This window comes from Lates calcarifer, linkage group LG15, assembly GCF_001640805.2.
Source record: "Lates calcarifer isolate ASB-BC8 linkage group LG15, TLL_Latcal_v3, whole genome shotgun sequence".
NCBI classification, from domain to species: Eukaryota; Metazoa; Chordata; class Actinopteri; family Centropomidae; genus Lates; species Lates calcarifer.
The window spans coordinates 5,306,479-5,327,074 of NC_066847.1; the positions used below are offsets into that span (position 1 = coordinate 5,306,479).

At 39.5% G+C, this 20,596-nt stretch overlaps 2 protein-coding genes across 3 annotated transcripts in view; both read left to right on the forward strand.

Moving 5' to 3' along the window:
* Window positions 1-2,126: 2,126 nt before the first annotated feature.
* On the forward strand, window positions 2,127-6,036 carry rbm8a (RNA binding motif protein 8A). Its single transcript, XM_018699993.2, has 6 exons — window positions 2,127-2,255; window positions 2,838-2,897; window positions 3,009-3,086; window positions 3,779-3,915; window positions 4,818-4,954; window positions 5,533-6,036. The coding sequence occupies exons 1-6, from the start codon at window positions 2,189-2,191 to the stop codon at window positions 5,579-5,581; spliced, it is 528 nt and encodes a 175-aa protein (XP_018555509.1). The 5' UTR covers window positions 2,127-2,188; the 3' UTR covers window positions 5,582-6,036.
* A 326-nt stretch (window positions 6,037-6,362) lies between these two features.
* otud7b (OTU deubiquitinase 7B) overlaps window positions 6,363-20,596 on the forward strand; it is a 33,461-nt gene continuing 19,227 nt past the window's right edge. The window contains exon 1 of one of the 2 annotated variants that reach the window (XM_018699991.2): window positions 6,363-6,596. The gene's annotated coding sequence lies outside the window, so the exon portion shown is untranslated. The remainder of the gene's footprint in view (window positions 6,597-20,596) is intronic. The other variant, XM_018699992.2, reaches the window with a different exon arrangement.

The window sequence follows — 20,596 nt, forward strand, 5'->3', positions numbered from 1 at the left end:
CTATGGCAACCTACTTATCTGTCTGTTTTTGTACATCTTGATATTGTACTACACTTCTTGTTCCTGAACAGCGAGTATAATAAGGTAATTACAATTAAATTCTAAAATCTGTAGCAGACTTCATGAACAAACTGTCTATTAACTATTAACAAACTATTGTCTATCCTTAGTAAGCATCACACTGACTTTAGCGCTGTAGTAGTTTTCTGCTGAAGAATAGTGAAACGCTGTGTATGTATACCTCTAAACAAATTACTTACTACACACTGGATCGAAAAGCAAGAATCAGAAGACAGAGGATTTTAAAAATGACTAGCAATAATGTGCTTATCTTCACAGAGTTCACTTCAGTTGAACCCACCACTCAGCATATTTCACATACTTCTACTGACTCTACTGTTGGTGCAACACTGTAATAAATGCCCATGAACACTCCTAACTCCACACAAAACCAAACCACTGCCACTCTCTGACTACAGATACACTTACTGTGGTTTTGGATTGCACAAGAAACAGGGCAATCAGAGCAGCCTGTAGGTCTTTTTTTTTTTTTTTTTTTACCTCTAAAGGTTTAAAGGTACATTCTTGTGGTCAGGTTTGAGATGTGGTCTCACTGAAATTGCTGAGAAGAGAGTGAGCCATGCCAATTAATACTGAAAACACATTTCTTCCCATTTGAGTCTGTGATCTCTCAGCCTCTTGTGACCACAGATATGGGTCAAAATGAACTTGTCACTAACGTAGCCATTATTCCCACATGACTGCAGCCTTCACCTGATCAGTAGTCACAGACCCTCTTACTGCAAGCAAAGCCCTCTCAGGACTCCCCAAACTCAGGTATTGTTTTAGTATTATATTGGCATAAATGTGGAAAAATTTCAATCAATACTAACCCCTAGTTTGGACATGATGAACACTCTCCTCTCTCCCTTATGTGAAAGGTGACAGGCCCTGTATTGTGTCCAGAAAGTAATCTGCATCGTTCCTAATGAATTTAAGATTTAAACATTAGATGTAGCCTCCCTCCCAGAGCATCAGAGTGTATGCACTTTCCCAAGGAGTGTGAGTTGTATGATCCCTCTAAAGCTGAAACCTCCCCTGCAAATTAGAGGCTGCTATTCACAGAATTTGAGTAATGCGCATCTACCCTGTCATTTATTCTAACTAACCACCAGATGGTGATAAACATGCAGTCATTGATAGATTCTCAAGCCGCCATACATGGACTAAATTTCCCCGTTGTGGGACTAATAAAGGATTATCTTATCTAAGACCCTGGATGTGTGAGTGCCCTCTGCTGGTCTTCTAAATAATCTTAACAGAATGTGGGACAAAAAAAGTGGAATGTGAATCTGGTTATTCGTCTCTGGTTTTCACAAAGGTCTCAGCAATATCAGAAGCCAAACCTTGTAGTCCTTATTCATTCAGATCTCTGTGCTGAGTTGAGAGGTAAACATATATTCACAAATTCAGTCATTAAATGAATGCCATCAAACAAGGCCCAAAATAAAGCTAAATTGCAATAAACATGTAAGTGCAAGGCTGTTACTGGTCAGAGAAACAAAATAATCTGAGTAAAAATATGTTATAGCTGACTTGTAGCAGTATTCAGACTGTTGATCATGTTGCCAGCATCTAAAAGACTGTGGCACCCTTTTTTTTCCTTTGAAAAATATATTTAGAAATTTTGTTTGCTGTTTAAAAAACAATGTCTGTGGAGATACACATGGACATACAGCTAAAGCCGAGCAAAGCCAAATAATATAAAAAAAATTACCATTATGTACAAGCAAGAGGCCTAAGTAAACTCAAATAAATGATGATGTGAGGCGTAAAAGAAGGAGATTCATCCAGTAAAAAAACAAGATATTTATACTCAGATACAGTCTCAATCTGTGAACCCTGTAAAGTGGTGATTGTTGGCAGAATTTGAAAACAGCATAGATTTTGTTTTGTCCAAACAAATTTTAAATTGTACCTATTTACTGTATCTATATACAATTCAAACAAACTACACATCTAAATTGGTTCATAAATAAAACGTGCTCCACTGTCTTTACCTTGTACTTACTTTTACGCAAACTGGCAACATCCGCCAGTCTGTGTGTGCTCTATTTGCGTACGCACGTTGCGTAAATTAGCCGCAGACGCACGCACACACACACACACACACACATAGACAGACATCATGGCGGACGTTTTGGACCTTCATGAAGCGGGAGGCGAGGACTTTCCTATGGATGAGGATGGCGATGGTAATAATATTGTTTCTACTGGTTAGCGGCAGATGCTCCGTAACCTTGGCGTTCAAATGATGTGTAAATATTGAAGTCTACATGAATGTGGCCGTTGCCGAAAAGGCTCCAAACGTAGACTGCGTGGGTACAGGCCTGAGAAATGCTAACATGCTAGCATCAGGCTAATGGCGCACTCATTCAAACGTTCTCTGCTGCTAGCTGGGTAGTGGTTGTTGAAGACACCAAACGCCGCTTTTATACAACTATTATAATTTAAACAGGTTGAGATATATCTTTAAATACGGCTCCTAGGTTAATGGCACGATTTACAGTTAGGCTAAGATATAACTTGGCGTGTTATTACTCACTGCTAGCACGCTTGAAGCTAACAGCTAAGTTACCCTGATTAAACTGCACATAACGTACTAAGTAAATTGCACGTATTTAAACATCCTTTAAATGTGTTTTAGTTTAGGTTTGGTGTAACTACAACGTTAACTAAATTGATATAAAGTTGCGGTTCAAGTTGCGGCAGCGGAGGAAAAGATGTAGCAGCGTGTGTTTCACTGGTTTTGACTTGTCCAATCTTCGTTCCTTCAGAAAGCATCCACAAGCTGAAAGAAAAGGCCAAGAAGAGGAAAGGACGAGGCTTTGGCTCAGGTGAGTTACCACTGTGGAGAAATTATTTCGTGTGCTTCACTTCCAGAAGTTCCTTTTTAAATGCCCTTTGTTTCAACAGTGTTAAATATTCCTCTGTGTTGTTGTTTCCAGAGGAAGGCGCCAGGTCCAGAATCAAAGAGGACTATGATACTGTGGAGCAGGATGGGGATGAGCCAGGACCTCAGAGATGTAAGTCCTGCTGTTCATACTAGAGACAAAATTGAATTTATAGGTAACAGAGTAAAGTCTATGCCACACATTTGTCCCCCCCAAAGTGCCATTGCCAGTACTTTTAATTTTGTCTATTGTGTATTAGTTTGATTGGCTAGTAACAGTTCACAAAACTAATGCATGAAATCTGCCCATTGTGATCAGATGTTGGAAATTACATGTCACTGCTCAAATTGTATGTTTCACACAAAAAGATTGTGACATGTATGTGCAGTATATAAGATTATATAGCAAGAGAGTAGCTTGATAAATGGGTTAAAAAAGATATTTTAAATATTTTGTTATCGTCCTGTGATTGCTGAATTTTTTACAGTTAGAGTGGTTTTGAGATTTGGAAAAAGCTTTTTGATCAAGTGGCATTTTAGCTCTGTGAAGTATATGTAATATTAATATAGAAGAGGCACAGACTTGACCTCAGTCGGCTTTATATTAGTTAGACCAGTGTTTATTTGTACATTTTGCATAGAATGAGAGCTTTATTAAAGTAAGTAGAACTTTATCTACGTAGCACTTTTCAAAACAAGGGCTACAAAGTACAGTACAGACACAAAAGATATTAAGGTAGTTGCGTAAAAAAACAACAAAAAAAAAAACAAATGCAAGCAAAAATGATTTCACCCCTAATGTCTTTTCTTGTCTTTATCTTGCAGCTGTGGAGGGTTGGATCCTGTTTGTGACAGGTGTACATGAAGAGGCCACAGAGGAAGACATCCATGACAAATTTTCAGAGTTTGGAGAAATTAAGAACCTGCATCTCAACCTCGACCGCAGAACAGGCTACCTCAAGGTGAGACAAATAACCATGCATCATTAGCATGTTTTTGAATTTCAGTGTGTCATTAATTTAATTTAAGAGTTCTCAACACTCATTCAGTGCACTCTTGTTACTGTTTATTTTGTATTTTTTATTGACACAGCCTCTGGGCAGCTTGCTTGTACTAATAGTTTACTAATGTGAATTTTGAACAACTGCCCTAGTTTCTTTGACTCAGCCTAATTATTGAACAGCATATGTTCTATTAAATTATCTAACTTAAAGATTTTACTGCCTCATGAAATGAACCTTGCTATTTGAAATAGCAATTGGTTAAAAAAATCATTTTGGAGAAGATACTAACATACCAGGACAGACAGAATTAAAATTACCTGAGGTTTTATTAATATTTGCAGTGTTCATAATGTATCATGTTTTGACTGTGCTTCAACTTTCCTCTGAGCCACAAGGTGGCAGCATTGTTCTGAATATGAAGTAAGACCAAACCACCTTTGGCTTGAAAGGCACACTGCAGTGATTTCAGTAAAGCATACTGTGTCCATTTTCATTACATGCTGTCAGAGGATTTACAGGATGTATTAACAGTTGCATACATCTTATCGATCATCTCTTCAATGCTTCAGAGACATAAATTGTATGGTGTTTATTGCACTTTTGTGCCAAGTAGAGAATGTGTTTGCTCTGTAATCCCACACTGCAGTGTCAGTAGGGCCATTACACCCGTCAGCCTGAAGAATTCTGTTTGGATTTTTAAGTGAACAGTAGTCCTGCTTTGTGCTAGTTGTGTGTGTGTGTGTGTGTGTGTGTGTGTGTGTGTGTGTTTTAAGTTATTATTGTTATTATGTTTTTAAAACCAATTTCCAGTTGCTATGAATGTACAGTAACTCACATGATGTCCTATTAACTGTCCCCAGGGGTATGCACTGGTGGAGTATGAGACATACAAAGAGGCCCAGGCAGCCATGGAAGGGCTCAATGGTCAGGACCTGATGGGCCAGCCTATCAGCGTGGACTGGGGATTTGTCAGAGGGCCCCCCAAGAACAAGAGGAGGTGAGGGTGGTGTGTGTTTGCATGTGGTGGCAGCAACTTGCTGGTAAAGGGAGTGTTATCAGTGCTTTAGGAATTTTTTGTTAGAATTTCATGTTATTGTGTGTTTGTTTTTCCCCTTATCTCAAACCCCTTGGATGTTTATAATGTTGACAATGAATCCATTCAAGCTATCTTTATAAATGTGAAAAGTGTGATCTAGATTAATTATATAATGTGTTTTTTAAAATCACACTTATGTGATTTTCGTCAACAACCAAACAGTATTTTCTTTTTTAGAACCTTATTTTATTAGGATATAAAGGGATTGGCATGGACAGCATTGTACTGTATTGTACATACAGTATATGCAGTTCACATGCACATTGATCATATTGCTATCTTGGGGTAAAGGTCATTATTTCCATACAGCTTATTTCCTTTGTTGGAGGGTGGCTGCAGCCATTGCTGTGTTACGGCTTTCTTGCTAGCAGCCAAGAGTATTGTCCCGAGCCACAAATTTGTTTGAGTAATCAACTTCTAATCCAAAAGTGACTAGGCTGTATTTTCCTTTTAATAATATGACATGTGTTTTGTCCCAGGGCTGGCGGACGGAGACGCAGCAGAAGTCCAGACAGGAGGCGGCGTTGAGTTTGGCAGTTGTTATTGACTAGAGGAGGTGTCTGTCATTTTGACACACAGTTTATAATATTCCCATTGACTAATACCAAGCTAATTTCAGAATTTTTGTACAATATTTTTGGGTAGCAGTGATTGGATATGTAGCTTTGTCATTTCCAGATATTGAGATAAGGAATTGCTCTTCTTGAGAAATGAATAACAAAAGAATAAAGGTCTCTAATAGCAGCATGTGCATTTTATTGTAAATTGTTGTGCTGCTTTACAGTGCACCAGAATGATATCCTTTCAGCTATGTCTGTGAAACTATTTACTTTAAGCAACCAACCTGTAGGTAATACATGTTTGTGGTTTTCATGATTCCCTCAGTATGTTGTTTCAGTTTGCTCAATGTTATGAGCATTTTATTGTACTGGAGTGCTTTGTTTTATATTACTTGGGAAAGATTAAACTTTTTAAAAGGCAAACGAGTGCCCTGTTGTGTTTTTATTTAGCACTGCTAATGACGTAGGGTTTACATCATCCTGGATGACCTCACCCAGGCAATGGTGACGCCCCAGCTATTTTGTCAACTCTAAAGCACCTGTCACTCCGTACTCACTGCCACACTCATAGGCTACTTCAACAAAACCCCTGGCCCCTTATTTTTCTGCAGCCAATTGGCAAATGAACGTTTTGTACTTGGTCGCTCTCATTTGGTGTTTACTCTAGTGGAGAACGTCACTCAAAACCTCCGAGAATGGCCATTGGTTCTTACAAACGTCAATAAAACAGACTCTCCTCTCTGATTGGGTGGCTATTCTTAGGGGGCGGAATCAGCCCGTGGGTTGACGTTGTTGTTGTAAGTGGTGGAGAATTTACTTTGTCGGTGGTGGTCCGGTTTGGGATTTTACGCTTAAGTTCCACCTATGAAGATGCTAAAAAGTTAGGAATTGTTAGTCTTGGAAACGCATATGTTATTTACAAGTTGAGTCTTGCTGGAAAAGTTAATGGGACGATGAAAACAACATCTGCGAGGCCGTTCAAGGTAAGCAGTAAAGGGATACTCCAGCCACTAGCGTTAACGTTAGCTAACGTTAGCTGCTGATTAGCCAGGCTTGAGGTAGCCACTTGCTAGCCAAACGCTACGGGTCGGTGTACTTACTGAAAGATAAACAACACTTATCTATAACGAGAATCCATGCACGGCTCATGCAGTTTCTCCAAAGGCATGGTTAAATTGTCTTGTTGCGCGAAAATAAAGTTGTTGGGTTGTGTGTAAAAACGGTGCACGGATCCCATGCGTTTGAACGCCTCAAATGCGTTTATGTAAGCATGTGTATTGTTCGTTGATATTGTGTTTAAAAGAACAGTTGTAGCCATAATAGCTGGCTCAGAGTCAACATTTAGGACAAGACATCATCAGTAGCACCGAGCTGCGTCTATTTGCCATGGGGAGCAGGTTGGTGAACAGAATTGGTCGCTGAACATTGCATTAGCTTTGTGAGCTGTCAGCTATAGTTATGCAGTTTCAACACTGCATTTTAAAGTTGTGCTGAAAGGAAGACAGGCTGTATATTTCTCCTATTCATATGTTATGTTTTTGCATATGGAATTAACTTAAATTTTATCAGCTAGCTTGGAAAGAGGTGGCAGTCACGATCCAGATTATCTGAGCTCAGTTTTTATTTAAGGTGCATGTGTGATGTAACATATACTTAAAGCACCAGCTTAAAGCTCATTGTCACTCGCGTATATTTTCTAACATCTAACATAAAACGACTGGTTTCAATAAGCTAACATTAAGTGACCAACTTGATCGAGTGAGTCGAGTCAGCAGCGCAGGGCATTTCTTCTTTCCAAATCCTGCTGCCAGGTACTCCGTGTGTGTGTGTGTGTGTGTGTGTGTGAGTGAGAGTACCGCTTGAGCTGGCTGGTCATCCGCATCTGGGCTCTGTGCTCATTTTGAAACTGGGACTTGGGTTATTTGCCGTCATTTCCAGCATTACCGCGATGAGAGAGGGTTGCGTTTCACTTTGTCTTGAATTATTCAGGTCTTGTATTTGTGGGGCTCTTTTGTTTGTTGAGACACCGGGACAGTTAGTCAACATGAAAAGTAGGACAGATATGTAAGTTACTGCACTTGGCCTGACTGTAGGCTGTTTATGTTATTATAAAGTTGTTGGAAACGCACACAGCAGTAGATAGGAACCGTATCTTAAAAAGTTTTTGTGTACAAGATATTGTGTAGTAGGAAAAAGAAATGCATCCAGGCCTCCCATCTGTACTCTTTCAGTCCAGTGGCTGTGAAGGGTGATGCCTGAAATGCAGGACACAAAAGCGACTGCCTAACAGTGGCAAAGAAGACTGTTGATCATTAGCAGTGTGGAACAAAGTACCAGTTTAATGCTGCTAAATACAAGTGGTAGATTTGACTCATCTATCATGTATCTAATGGGTTATTGTTCCTCTCCGGATTCTGAATTTATTCATTTATAGTCAGTTCTGGGATCCACTGTGCACTGAGGCTAGGAGATGAAAAAGATCTTCATACCCTGCTGCAGAGTCTCTGTGAGGGTGTGTGAGGTTGCACTGTCAGGCTTCATTATGCAAGTCCTCAACACTTCAAGGAACATATTGATGCATACAGCAGCACAGAGGGCACCTCAGGCAAGTATTTTAAGTAGGGTGTAGCATCCTTCCTCATGCAGTTCAGTTTCCAAACTGGCAGGGTGCAAAGGGGAAAATTTCAGAAGATAACATTTTCTAAAACCACTCAACTCAACAAAATGCTGTTTAGCCACTTTGCAAGTAATCAGATGTTAGCAGTCGATTTGTGAATGCTTGAATGGCTCTGTCGGTCAGTGCACTAAACAGGCACTAGATAAATCCATTCACAATCTGCCTCCAGTGGAACAGAGCAAGGTAGAATATTTTAAAGCCTTTGTTGACTTACTGAGTTAATGTATTTTGATTTTTCGACCATTTTTGTTGATACAAATGAAAATTTGTGGTTTGCACTTTGCAGGTTATCAAACAGAGATCTCCAGCTGTATTCAAATGGGCTGTGGAATCCGATTCACAGTAACCCTGGTTGAAAATGATACAAATGAGATGACATGGCTTATGAGAATGGTAAAATGTTTTCAATATTCAAATGTTTAGCACAAGCGAAGTCATGAGAACTGATACGTAGGTAACAGGTCGATGCCAAAATCTGGCGGTACTTGTCTTTCTACAGTAGGTGTCGTAGGTGTTGGACATGTGATTTTTCATAGTAACCCTTTAAGTGTTTGAGTTTGACATTGAATGCACCGGGAAGGTGAAGAAAGAAGGCAGTCACAGTAAACAATAACAATATGAGGAATGGTGGCAGCAAGTGTGGGTGTGGCAACTGGTTTACTTTACTGTGAGGAAAGAAACGCAAAGAGTTGTGTTTGAGGTGGACAAGTTCTAGACAACCAAAAGCCAAGATAAAAACAGTGTCACAGACTCAAACTTATTGTAGCACAGCAAAGTCAAGCAACTGCATCTGTACACAGGTGGGTGAGTTTTGATTGTTAACTTTTTATTAACATGTCAGCAGTGCTCCACATGCAGTGTTCACAATGGCAGTGTTCACACGTGAGAGCTGGGTGCTCATAACATTTGTAGGCTTCCGTCAGGTGAACATGTTCGTTCAGTCTGTCAATATATGACACTGACTTTTAAAATTTAAATGGTATTCATACTGACTGCCAAATTTCTGGTATTGTGACATCCCTAATCAGTGCTGTGAAGGCACATGTCCTGCCCGTGGGAAAAGGGTTTGTCATAGAACTGTCATCTTGAAATTGCAAAGTTACAAGACCTTGTGGCAATAGGATTATTGGCACACTGTTATTGCTGTGACACACAGCAGAGTCATATGATAACACAATGGAGGGTAGAGCAGCTATAAACTAGTATGAGTCTCAAAGCTTGTGGTTAGTTCATCTTACAGGTGGGAAACCCATTTAGTCTGAGTATTACTTCTCTTAAACATGTTGTGTTACTATCTAAACTATCTTTTATATCCTTAATATCTTTAACATGGATCATACTATTTTTGTGTTGGATGGCTGTGGCTGTTTTGACTACCATGGTGAATATAGTGTTTCACGGGGTAGCCATGCTGCTTCAGCCTCAGAGGGTATGAAAATTTAAATTTGTCTCTCGCTGGGCTCCCCCAAACAGCTGCTCACTGAGTGTGTGTATGTGTGTGTGTGAGTGTTTCAGGGATCCAGTGTCAGTTTCAGAGCCAGGCCCATTTGGCTGTGGAGGTATTCCCATAGGATCCCTCAAACACAGTCAGATTAATAAGTAAGTAGATGCGTGCCACTTCAGGTTAGTAGGACAAACACATGACTTAATGTGTCAGGTGAACATGTTCGCTCAGTTTTGCAGTGCAGTTGCTTAGCCTAAAATAGGCACTAAGGCAGGAGCGAAGTCTAGCACTCACTACTTCATTATTATCAGCATAAATAAAGTGAGGGGAAAAAACTCAGATCCATCCACCCATGCATTTGTGCTCTTAGCTTTAAGCAGCGCTGTACATAAAGACAGGACCTGATGTGATAGGAAACAGAAAACTACCTTTGTCCCCGCACTGCCACAGTGAGACGGGGATCAATAGGTGGCTTGTCTCCGAGAGGCCTCTGTGTCCAGACAGCAACTCATAAAACTCTTTGCAGACCCACCCACCCCGGCATGGCTGGTTGCCTGCCAGTCTTGTGACACAGCAACCAGCCTGTGCCCAGGGCTGTTTGTGTCAGGGCGGAGAGACCTAGAACTGAGGCATCTACCTGGGTGCCAGTGGCTGCTTGACTTTGAACAGCATGTTGTGGATAGTAGACCTTTACTGAATGCTTTGGGATTATATTTAGATAATTCACACAGGTATTATACAATAGAAGTGGCTCTAAAGTAGGTTGGTACTGTAATATGAGAGAAGATATAGCCTTATGATACCAACCACGCAGCCAGAATACCATACAGCATGACATGCATGCCACTCCCACAAGAGAAGCTATGGTAATGAGAGCTTGCTGTATCAGTTACTTTATACTCCTCACCTTTTCTTCCTCTTCATACAGTACAGGGTGGGGAATTAATTATTATACTTTGCACAAGCCAAAACCTCCCAGTTTTATCTGCCCTGTCAGCAATCGTATTATACAGCCATTAAAATAACATCATCACTTCATTAAAAGATAACTTAAATTTTAAAGTAAATAAATTACCATATCAAACACAGCTGCATGCCAAAAAGCTGAGTTGTCTTTTGTGTCCATCACATACCAGCTTGTGACTGCTTTTGCTTTTCCTTTATGCTAATGTTGATCTGTTCTGGCATTTGTTATGAATATGCAGGCTTTTCCTCTTACATTGAAATTATTTAGTTGTTTTGGATCAATTCAACTGCAGCAGGGATAAGAGATTTGCCTTAAAATAAAGTCAAGATATTGCAGGGTGGATTTTAGATAATGATATTTATGATGATATGATAAAATACTGAAAAATACAAGGTCTTTAGAGTCCAGATAAGCTGTTGCACTCCCCCCTCACTAAGTTTGTGGTATTGCTATTATCTTCTTACAGTGCTTACATGCTACCGTGGTTTAAATTTTTATGTCCAAATCTCTTACACACTGTCTAAGTCACTTTCTTTTTTTTGTGGTTGAAATGTTACTTTTGCTTTCTGCAATGCTTGTAGCTGCTGTATGTCAAAGATATTCAGTTTAGGATCATAGAAGTGTTAGAGGAATTGAAAATATTTGAATATAAGTAAGTGGAAACCACACATTTTTTCTGGTTTTGCTAAAAAATAAAAGAAGCATTAAGTAAATCAACAGTTTGTAATATCACTGATATCAGTGATATTACCAGTATTATCATGAACAACATAGTATGGCACACTCCTAAGCAGGTGATTTAGCCTCTTTGAAGCCTCTTGGAAAAGTCATATATCAGTGTACTATCTTCAGAACCTCTCTTATAGCTGACACATTAATTGAATTCAACCTAATATGACCCGACTTCATGATAAAGTTACTGCAGAATCTGAGTCATGAGACAGAAATTTACAGAAAACAGCTGGTTGTTGTTGGAAACCTAATGGAGGCTCCAACAGTCTATGGCTGCTAGAGTTGATAAATTCAACAGCTATAGCCAAAGTCTGCCTGTATTTATTTAGGTGTTGATGTTTATTTCAAGGTGTTACAGCAGGTGAATAATGAGTGTTAGACTCTTGTGGACAAAAGCATAGTTTCTCGTACAGACTAGAAGACATCAGTTCCTCCCGCCCTGTCCTGTTGATCCAGGACAGCAGGAGTAATCCCACACACACAGCCCTGATGAGGAGCCTGTCACCCAGGATGACATCACACAGGGCGTGACGTGAAGTCGCCCTGCTGTGTACAGGGCCTGGCCTGCAGCACGTGGGGATTCACATGAGCATTAGTGCTGCCCGCCTGCAGAGGCTGGTTGGCCACTGGCTTTAGCTTTAGCTGGGCTTGGTTCGCTTCACATTCAGGCTGACTTAGCAGGAGCTGATCATGAACGTTTGACTTAGTTGTGTCTCGTAACAGTCATAGATCCATTTTGTTTCCAGTATTAAAGCCTTTTTGAAGCTACGTTCTCTCTTAAGACAGGCTCATTTTGTTTTGTAGGAGTGGAACGAATGTACTTAATTCTAAAACTGTGCAGCCTAAAATCAAGTTAGCATCTAAGAAATGTCTTATATTCCTTTAGGGTTGATATGCAAATTAAAGCAGCAGTCATCTCGCTTGCCTGCTAAATGTGAATTATGTAATCTTAAGCACATTGTTTGTACACTAAGCAAAGAGGATATTTTGGCATCATTGCCTATCCTGGACCATTATTTTTTGCGAGTCTATAGTTTAATCTACAAATAAGAACAATGACTGAGGTAAAGTTTAATAGCTTTATATTTGTACTTAAGATTAATCTCTTTGTTTTCTTGTGCAAAAGATATTGATTGTGTTACTACATTTTTGTGAGTACTTAGGTTAAGGTCAAGATGCTGATGCTTGTAGTTTTTTTTTTTTTTTGTTTGTTTGTTTGTTTTTTTAAACATGACTTAGAGCAGATATTCTGCATTGCACAACAACTCCATAAAAACTCTTTCCAAACCTAAATTGAAATCTTGTGGTTTTGGAACTTGCTGTCTGTTGCCTTCCTTCACAAATCACTATGTAGTGTGCTTTTGACCAAAGTGCCTGGCTTTAATGTGACAATATACATTTTGACATGTGTGTGCCCTAAAGGGAGTCCTGCAGCATGAGCACTATGCTCTACTTATTTTCTGCAGCACATTTATGTTATTTTAATCATTAACTTAACAATTACCGTAGAATCCTACCTGTTTTATAACTCACTGTTTCCTCACCTTTTGCTAATAAATAGTTGGGCAGTGTTCAGATGGATGCAGAGGCTTGTATTTCTTCACAAAGGCTAAAAATCGATAAAGAGGCCGTTCAGGGCTGAATGAGGACTTCTCACCCACAGAGTCTGGAGTTTAGGTTGGCATCTTTCCGGAATACTGAAACCAACGCATTATGTTCACCAAGTGAAGCAGTTTATCCATCTACCTCTGTGCTGCTGTCCTTCAGAGGCAGAACAACACGTTTCACAGAAGCAGTTTTTTTGTATCTGTGCACATCATGAAAACAGTAATGCATCGATTGCAGATCAGCCTCCACCTCCCTCACTCATTTTGGGGATCAGATGCCCTCATTACATTTTCTGCTGTTTCAGGTGATCACCACCCTGACACTGTGCTCAGTGTAATGTGGTCTCTGTGTGGAATGTGGGAATGTCACTTATGGTCCCCTATAGCCCTCTCCAAGGCAGCCGGCTCCATGTGGCTGTTAATTAGCACTCCCTGACTGGCGATAACTGGGCCTGACTGCGGTGGCATGCCCCGGGCACAAACTAGGAACCTCTGAGGCCAGCTTTAATAGACTGCCTAATAAACCTCCTCAACAGAGGCACAGAAAAAGAGAAAAGAAGTCTTACAGCTAAGAGTGGACAATGTGGACAAAATTACAGTTATTACAGCATAATTGAAACAGTTTTAGGGCTACATTAAACAATTATTTTCATCATGGATTGATCTACTAATTATTTTCTTTGTTAAGCTATTATTTGTTTGGTTTTTAAATTGTGAAAAATTAACATCACAAATTCCCAGAGTTAATAGTGACATTTTCATATGTTTCCTTTTGTTCAACCAACAGCCCACAACCCAAAGATAATCAGTTTAGTTTCATAAAAGAGAAGGAGAACCAGAAATTATTCACATCTTAGGAACTGGAACCAGTTCATTTCTTCAGTTTTGTCAGGGAAAAAAAGCTCAAATGATTTATCGATTATTAATACTGTTGTAATTTTCTGTCCTCTGTTGCCCATCCATGATCTGCATTTAGTGTTTTACCAGAGGAAATGCTGCAATATTTAGACTGAAGTGTTTTTGTGACACATTTGTGTGAAATTTTAATTGTTATCATTCATTTAGTTATTTACTTGCAGCTGTCTTAAGCTGAATCACAGGGACTATGGACCAGAAATCACAAGCTGTTCTCAAATGAAACACATCCTGTTAAAGAGGAAAATGTCTGGGTAGACCTGTTTATTTATTTAGAAATAGTTGTTGGTTGTTCTCACTGCTGCATTGATATGGAAAAGTAAAGTTATATGGTGAGAAAGTTTAGTCCTGTAATTCAAATGTGAAAGAGCTTTTTGTTCACTAAAATGTGAGTTTGTTTCATGCTGTGTAGTTTTTTAGGGAACAGTAGACTGAGTGAATTCAGAGATCTCTGCTACATGCTCTGCTTCACCATGACATCAGCTCTCAGACACTTTGATAAACACTTGTGCTCAGAAGCTAATGCTGCCCATTTCAGCTGGCTGGACTTGGCTGTTATTACTTTGCCTCACTGAATATCAGCGAGAGTTCAGATTAGGCTGAAGGAAACCACTGTGAAGCACTCCACTGACCAGGAGATGTCGGGTCTGAAGCGATATCCCCTTTTCCTGAACCACATTTACACCTTGTCACTTAAATATTGGACACAACACAACACTTTTGTACTTATCCTGTCTGTAAAAGAGTTCAGGTCAACTTAACAACCTGAAGCCTGGCTTAGTTTGTGCAGCCTCAGAGATATCGTTTACTTTTTGTTAATAAAAATTAGGCCCTAAATGGGTGAGTGCTCAGGTGTAAGGCTTGACGAGAGCAGATGACATCAATTTGTTAATGCCTTTAACTGAGGCATTAGGAGATCACTGGGGCATTTTGTCCCTGACTGTTTGAATGTTAGTTGTTTCTGAACTCTGCACAATGCAGAGTTTCTATGTTTAAACTGTGATTATGAGCAGATTATTTTTAGTCTATCTGAAACAGGAGGTTGCTCTAATTCTGGCAACTCAGAGATTAGGTGGTGACTCTCTGTATGCATTGGTGCTGTAGTTGTGCTTACACAGTTGTTATTGGTCTGGTTTAGACGCGGGGATAGATACTCAGAGCAGGCAGCTTCGTGTCGAACTGGCACCGAGAGACTGTATCCTCATGAACAACACTAATAATAGACCTAAACCGCAGAAACAGTAGCTCAGTCATGAAGTTCAAAACTACTGCTACCTGACGTTAACACATCTTTTGGCTCTCTATACACTCCAAACAATAAAACTGAGGTCAGATTCTGATGGTCTGTAAGTAGATCTTGTTTTCCTCACCTCATTTTGCTTCGAGCTCTCACAGAGAAAAGGGGCTGGTTGCTGAGTTCACATGGATCAGGTTTGGATGTTTCTGAGCCAGCAAGCAGGATAGGGAGGCCGCGAGAGGGAAGTTAGACTTGGCAAATTTTTGTGTGATGACTGGACAGCTTTTGGACTAGACCAGCTCCAGTGGCATGGCTTCTGAGAGGGCAGGCATGGTGTGGAATCTCTTACATCAGCTGTGTGTGCATTCGGGCCGGTGTTGTCTTACGCATTACACACACACAGACGCCCACAGCTGGTGGTCAAGCCATCATCGGGGCTAGACTGTGCGAGCTACATGCTTCACACTACAAAAATGTTATTAGTCATAGTAATAATTTACTTGCTTTAAGACTTTTCTGAAGCATGCTTTGGTTTCCTTGTAAGGAGACTTAGCTTTTCCTACTTTTCTGAATTCTGGATTCCCACTTTCGCAGCACACTTGACACTTCTTATAGTGTTGGCCAAGCCAAGCAGTGAAAGATAATTAATGTCCTTATTTGGGAAGAAGATAACCAGTTCTTGCTGCAGCTACATCAGGATTCCTTGCTCCACTAAAGACAAAAGCTTTCTTGGATTCACATGAAGAAGCTTTTTTTTTTTTAGTTAATGGACCTGAAACGGTTGACTAGTTCCTGTAATTCACATGTCAACAACAGCTGTGTGGATGTTGTGTTTTACTGCAGTTCAGTGGGCTCTATTGATTTTTCTCCAATGACCGGCTTTCTAGCATATTTCCGTTTTGTCCATGGGAATAGTTCCACTGCAATTTACTGTATTGATTTCTGAGATTTAAACCAATAGCAAGTGAAAACATCATTCCCTCCCTCTGTAGTGGTCAAGGGAGAATTAGTGAGGCAGCAGTTTAGAGGCAGAACAGGAAGTAATGGATAGCAGTGACAAGCTAAGAGAATCCTAAATTTGTGTTGTTTGCTGTTGTTGCTGTTACTTAAAGGTGAATCTATGGTCTTTCTCTTTTATCTCCTATATGATGAACATATTAGGTGAACATGCTTTATAAATTTATTTATTTTGACTTTGTGAAAGGAGGAAGGGCAGTGACTTTGCTTTGTATGCAAAACCCCTCTCTGCAGCAGCCTTGTATTGGCCTGAGGTGGTATTTACAATACAATGCTTATCATATGCTTTGGCATTATGCAAGCCCCTGGAAACTAATTTGTCTACACTATTCATATGATGCATCTAATTGTCCTTGAAGATACCTGATGTTGCAGAAAATTGCAAAATTGGCTTAGATATTCTGCTTTTTCTTTTTCTATGCTGTGCAATCATCTGTTTCAGCTGCACCAGTGTCAGTGTTATGCTGTACAGAGTAAAGATTTTGCATGTGCTGTGCTCTGTTGTGCATCTTCTCATCCAAAGCTCTTTCTGTTTTGTTTTTTTAAACCCATTTGCTGTTTATGCTGAGAGGGACTGAGGCAACACATCCTATAGCAGAGACTTTTTCTTCTTTGTACGTGTGCTGCAGTGTCATTGTGCTGCTCCATTCATCTGAGAGCAACTTTGGAAGAACTGGGCTGGGTACAGGGCTTCTTCCGTTCCTTAGCCAGGCAGCGATCAGCTTCATTCCCAGCTGTAGCTCTCGTGTTATGTAATGAGTCAGTGTAGGCTGACTGGGCTCAGTCAGTAACCAGATTACAGCACTCCACAGATAAAGACAGCTGAAGGACAGCCATCTCACCACACCTTTGTTTTTCTTCCTCTTATGGTTTGCTTCAGTAAACTATTGTGATTGATTGTTCACGGCCACAAACCCAGCCCTGTTTCTGAAGCACTTAAAAAGAAAAAAACCCATAGGCTTTTGACTCACTGAGAAGTGAATTAACAAGGAAGCATTTGCTCTGTTCACTCCTACATTTTTTTATGTCTGTGTCTGTGGTTTTAAAGATAGTAAGCTATGCCTATCGCAGACATTTAGAACACTTACTTAGACTGACAACATCAGGCTAATAGAGACTTAAGTGCATCACTCATGTGGACAAATATTTTTTCCTGCAGTATCTATCCAAATTCCCCTTGTTAGCTGAGCTGTCAGTATAGGCCAGCTGATACTGAATTCATGAGGCTAACACAGATATTTGAGAGATTTAAAAGATAAGGATACATAATAAGATAAGAATGATACAAGTGTGACATTGTACTAGGGCTGCAATTGTTATTATGTTCATTATTATCATTTAGTACATTTTTATTTGAATGATCCAGAATTTATTCTTAAAATCTCAAGATTGATCTTTGCATTGCGTGAGAATGTCAGCTTTGTGGAAATCAAATTATTACAACATGCACAAAAAAGTTATTTTAAGTTGAATAGTAACAGATAATAGCTTGGTATATGACCGCCTTGAGTCACAACAGTCCTGTAATGTGTTACATAAATAGTTACAGTCTATACAGACCCACCACAGTTTACAAGGCTGTCGTGACTCAGGATGGTTTGCTGACTCTATCTAATAGTGAATCTAGAGATCAGATCTTCAAGAGGGAAAGGCTGAGAAAAGACTCTGCAGACTGATCTGAGCTCTGTGTTTGTTGAGGAGATATTATCTGTGGCGATGAGATGTGAGGTTGTGGAAGTTGAGTGAACAGTGTGTGGATTCTACTTTATTCGTTCTGTCCCTGATGGGGAGCTAATGCTAACTAACAGCTGTCTGCAGATATCAGGCTCACGTCTTGTCAGCACAAACAGTGCAGATGAATTAGTGAGCAGACTCTCAGTTTCTGCCCTGTCTGTATTCAAACTGATCATTAAAGTGGATGTCTGTACTGAAGCAGCTGGTACTGACAGTCCACATGTAGCTGTATGGGAGAGCATTTATTTTTTTAAATAATGTGCATAATGATGAGACCCTTGTAAGTGGGGCTGTGTAATGATTCTTGCTCAGCTGTTTTGCACATGTAGAGCTAAAAAACATAGATGTGTGATATTTTAATTGTGCTGCATTTGCCAAGGAAGATAAATCCCTGTTCCACAGATGTTTTATAATTGGTAAATGTATTTACATTTTAACTGATAACATGCATGTTTACATTCAGGAAAGTTGCTCACCTGTTGAATGTAGAAGAAATGTAAGTTTCCAGAATAAATTCTGAGAAGCACTTTTCTGAACATTGTCATTTGATTTAACTGAATTACCAAGAATCGCAGTGAATTGAGTTGAAATTAATAGTTTCTTTTTTGAATTTAGTCTATAAAATGTCCATCACAGTTTCTCAAGAGTCCAAGGTAACATCTCCAAATGTCTGATTTTGTCTAACGTGCAATCCATTATCCCAAAATATTTAATTTGTACTGAATAAAACACTGGAGACACCGTTTCTAAATGACTTCACATCTAGTTTGGTATTTCTGTACTGCAGCTTCTAGTTACTTATTGCTGACATACAGCATACACCAATATGATATATCTACAATGAGCTAATCTCAGCTGTTTTGTTGGTCTGGAGCTATCTGTTAGTGCTCATTGCTGGAGGGTTTTGTTCTATCTCATCATCACTCTGGACTGGAGATGGAGAGCTGAGGTCACAGTTACCACTCCTGCCACAACTCCCACCAGCCACACTGCCTTCCCCTGTTTGCTTACTTTATGCCCTTTATCTCATTACTCATATGGTTTTGCAAGGCTGAGAGGGTGTGTTACATTCACTGAGATCACAGGAAAGGTTTATGCGATTGAACTAAAATAGAACAGACTCATTTATAGACTTGTCATTCATCATGTCCTGACCATTTAAAGGGAAACAGACCGACTCAGTCGCTCTCTTTTAGTAAAGTCGTACTGATTAGATAATAAAATCATTCTGGGTCATTGTTAAGCATCTATTCAGGTGTAGCGTACTCCTCTTGTTCTTTGACCCCAGCTCCTTTCTCTCTTAATTGTAAAGCAAAGCTCATGTTTCACATGATGAATGAAACCTCTGTGAGCCAAACACGAAACAGTGAATCTTTAGACAGCTTCCGGTCCGTGACCCTGTTTCCCTCTTTTATGGAGACCTTTACAGGCATGTGGAGAAGCAGCTTTTGTGAAGGGCACACTTAATGAAATAAATGAACTGCATTACTTAAAGCCAAAGTACATGATTGAACTTGCTTTCACTTCCGCATTGATTGCCAGTCTTTTAACACACTGTTGTTTGTGTGTTAAACTACACTGAAATTGTTAACATCTGTATTGACCATGAATACAGGAGAAAAGGAGCAGGATTTTGTGTCATAATAGCTTGAGAAACAGAAAAAGATCAGGTTCCTTCTGTAACGCAGACTGTTTCAATAATGCACATGAATTTTCTTGACAGTTTTCATGGGCAAACAAATTGCATAATTTGTCTTAATTGAATAAAGTTCAAATTTAACTGGCTTCTGTTATTAAAAGGTAGGTTACCACAGAACTTTAGGTTTAGGTTATTTAGGTCGTTGCAAATTGAGCGACCTTGCGTGAGGAACCTACACAATAAAGCATGACAAAGCATTTAGAGCACTGGCACCTTTTGCACTTAGTGGGCCAAAGTTTTTCTCTTTCTTACCCCTTGTGTGTTACACATTTTATTGTCTATTGCTCTCGCTTAAATTCCTTATCTTCCTTTCTCATGTGAGCAGTTGGTAATGGCCTCACCCTGGGCTGATACCAAGCCACTGGAAAAACACAGCTAAATCCTGTCTGGACTTTATAACAACAAAGACAATGACAACAAATATAGAAATACCTTCATACAAGGAAGGCAGTTAAGAATGCTTCATATTAAAAGAAAAAAAAAAATACAACTCAGACAAATTTTAAAAGAATTACAATTGAAGGGGCAGAGGATGTTTACAATAAAGAATCATGGGAATAATAGAATCAAGTATTAATAGAATAGTAATGACTCCAAGTTGCTTTTGTGCATATTTTTGAGCTTTTATGGAGCCTGATACTCAGCCTAAATTGACATTTCATTTATTTTGTTTAAAGAAAAACAAAGAAAAAAAGGCAGACATGTGTACAGTGATTCAGATGCCTGGAACCAGGCTAGCTGTTTTTGCAGATCATTTCTAAAAATGTCTTGCTGCATTACCGCTTGGTCACGTAGCTGTTTCACCATTTGGCCAGTGTTTTGATTTTTTATTCTTTCACTCACTGATCAGTGTCGTCATATCCTTTCCTACATCTCTAAGAAGTAATTGCCAGTTTAGCCGAGTCATTTAATCTGTGCTTGTCTTTTTTTTGTCAGGTTAGAGAATCAAGCTTT

Coding starts and splice junctions, on each gene's coding strand:
- rbm8a (XM_018699993.2), top strand. CDS start 2,189: ATGGCGGACGTTTTGGACCTTCATGAAGCGGGAGGCGAGGACTTTCCT. Junction 2,898..3,008: donor AGGACGAGGCTTTGGCTCAG/GTGAGTTACCAC, acceptor TGTTGTTTCCAG/AGGAAGGCGCCAGGTCCAGA. Junction 4,955..5,532: donor CCCCCCAAGAACAAGAGGAG/GTGAGGGTGGTG, acceptor GTTTTGTCCCAG/GGCTGGCGGACGGAGACGCA.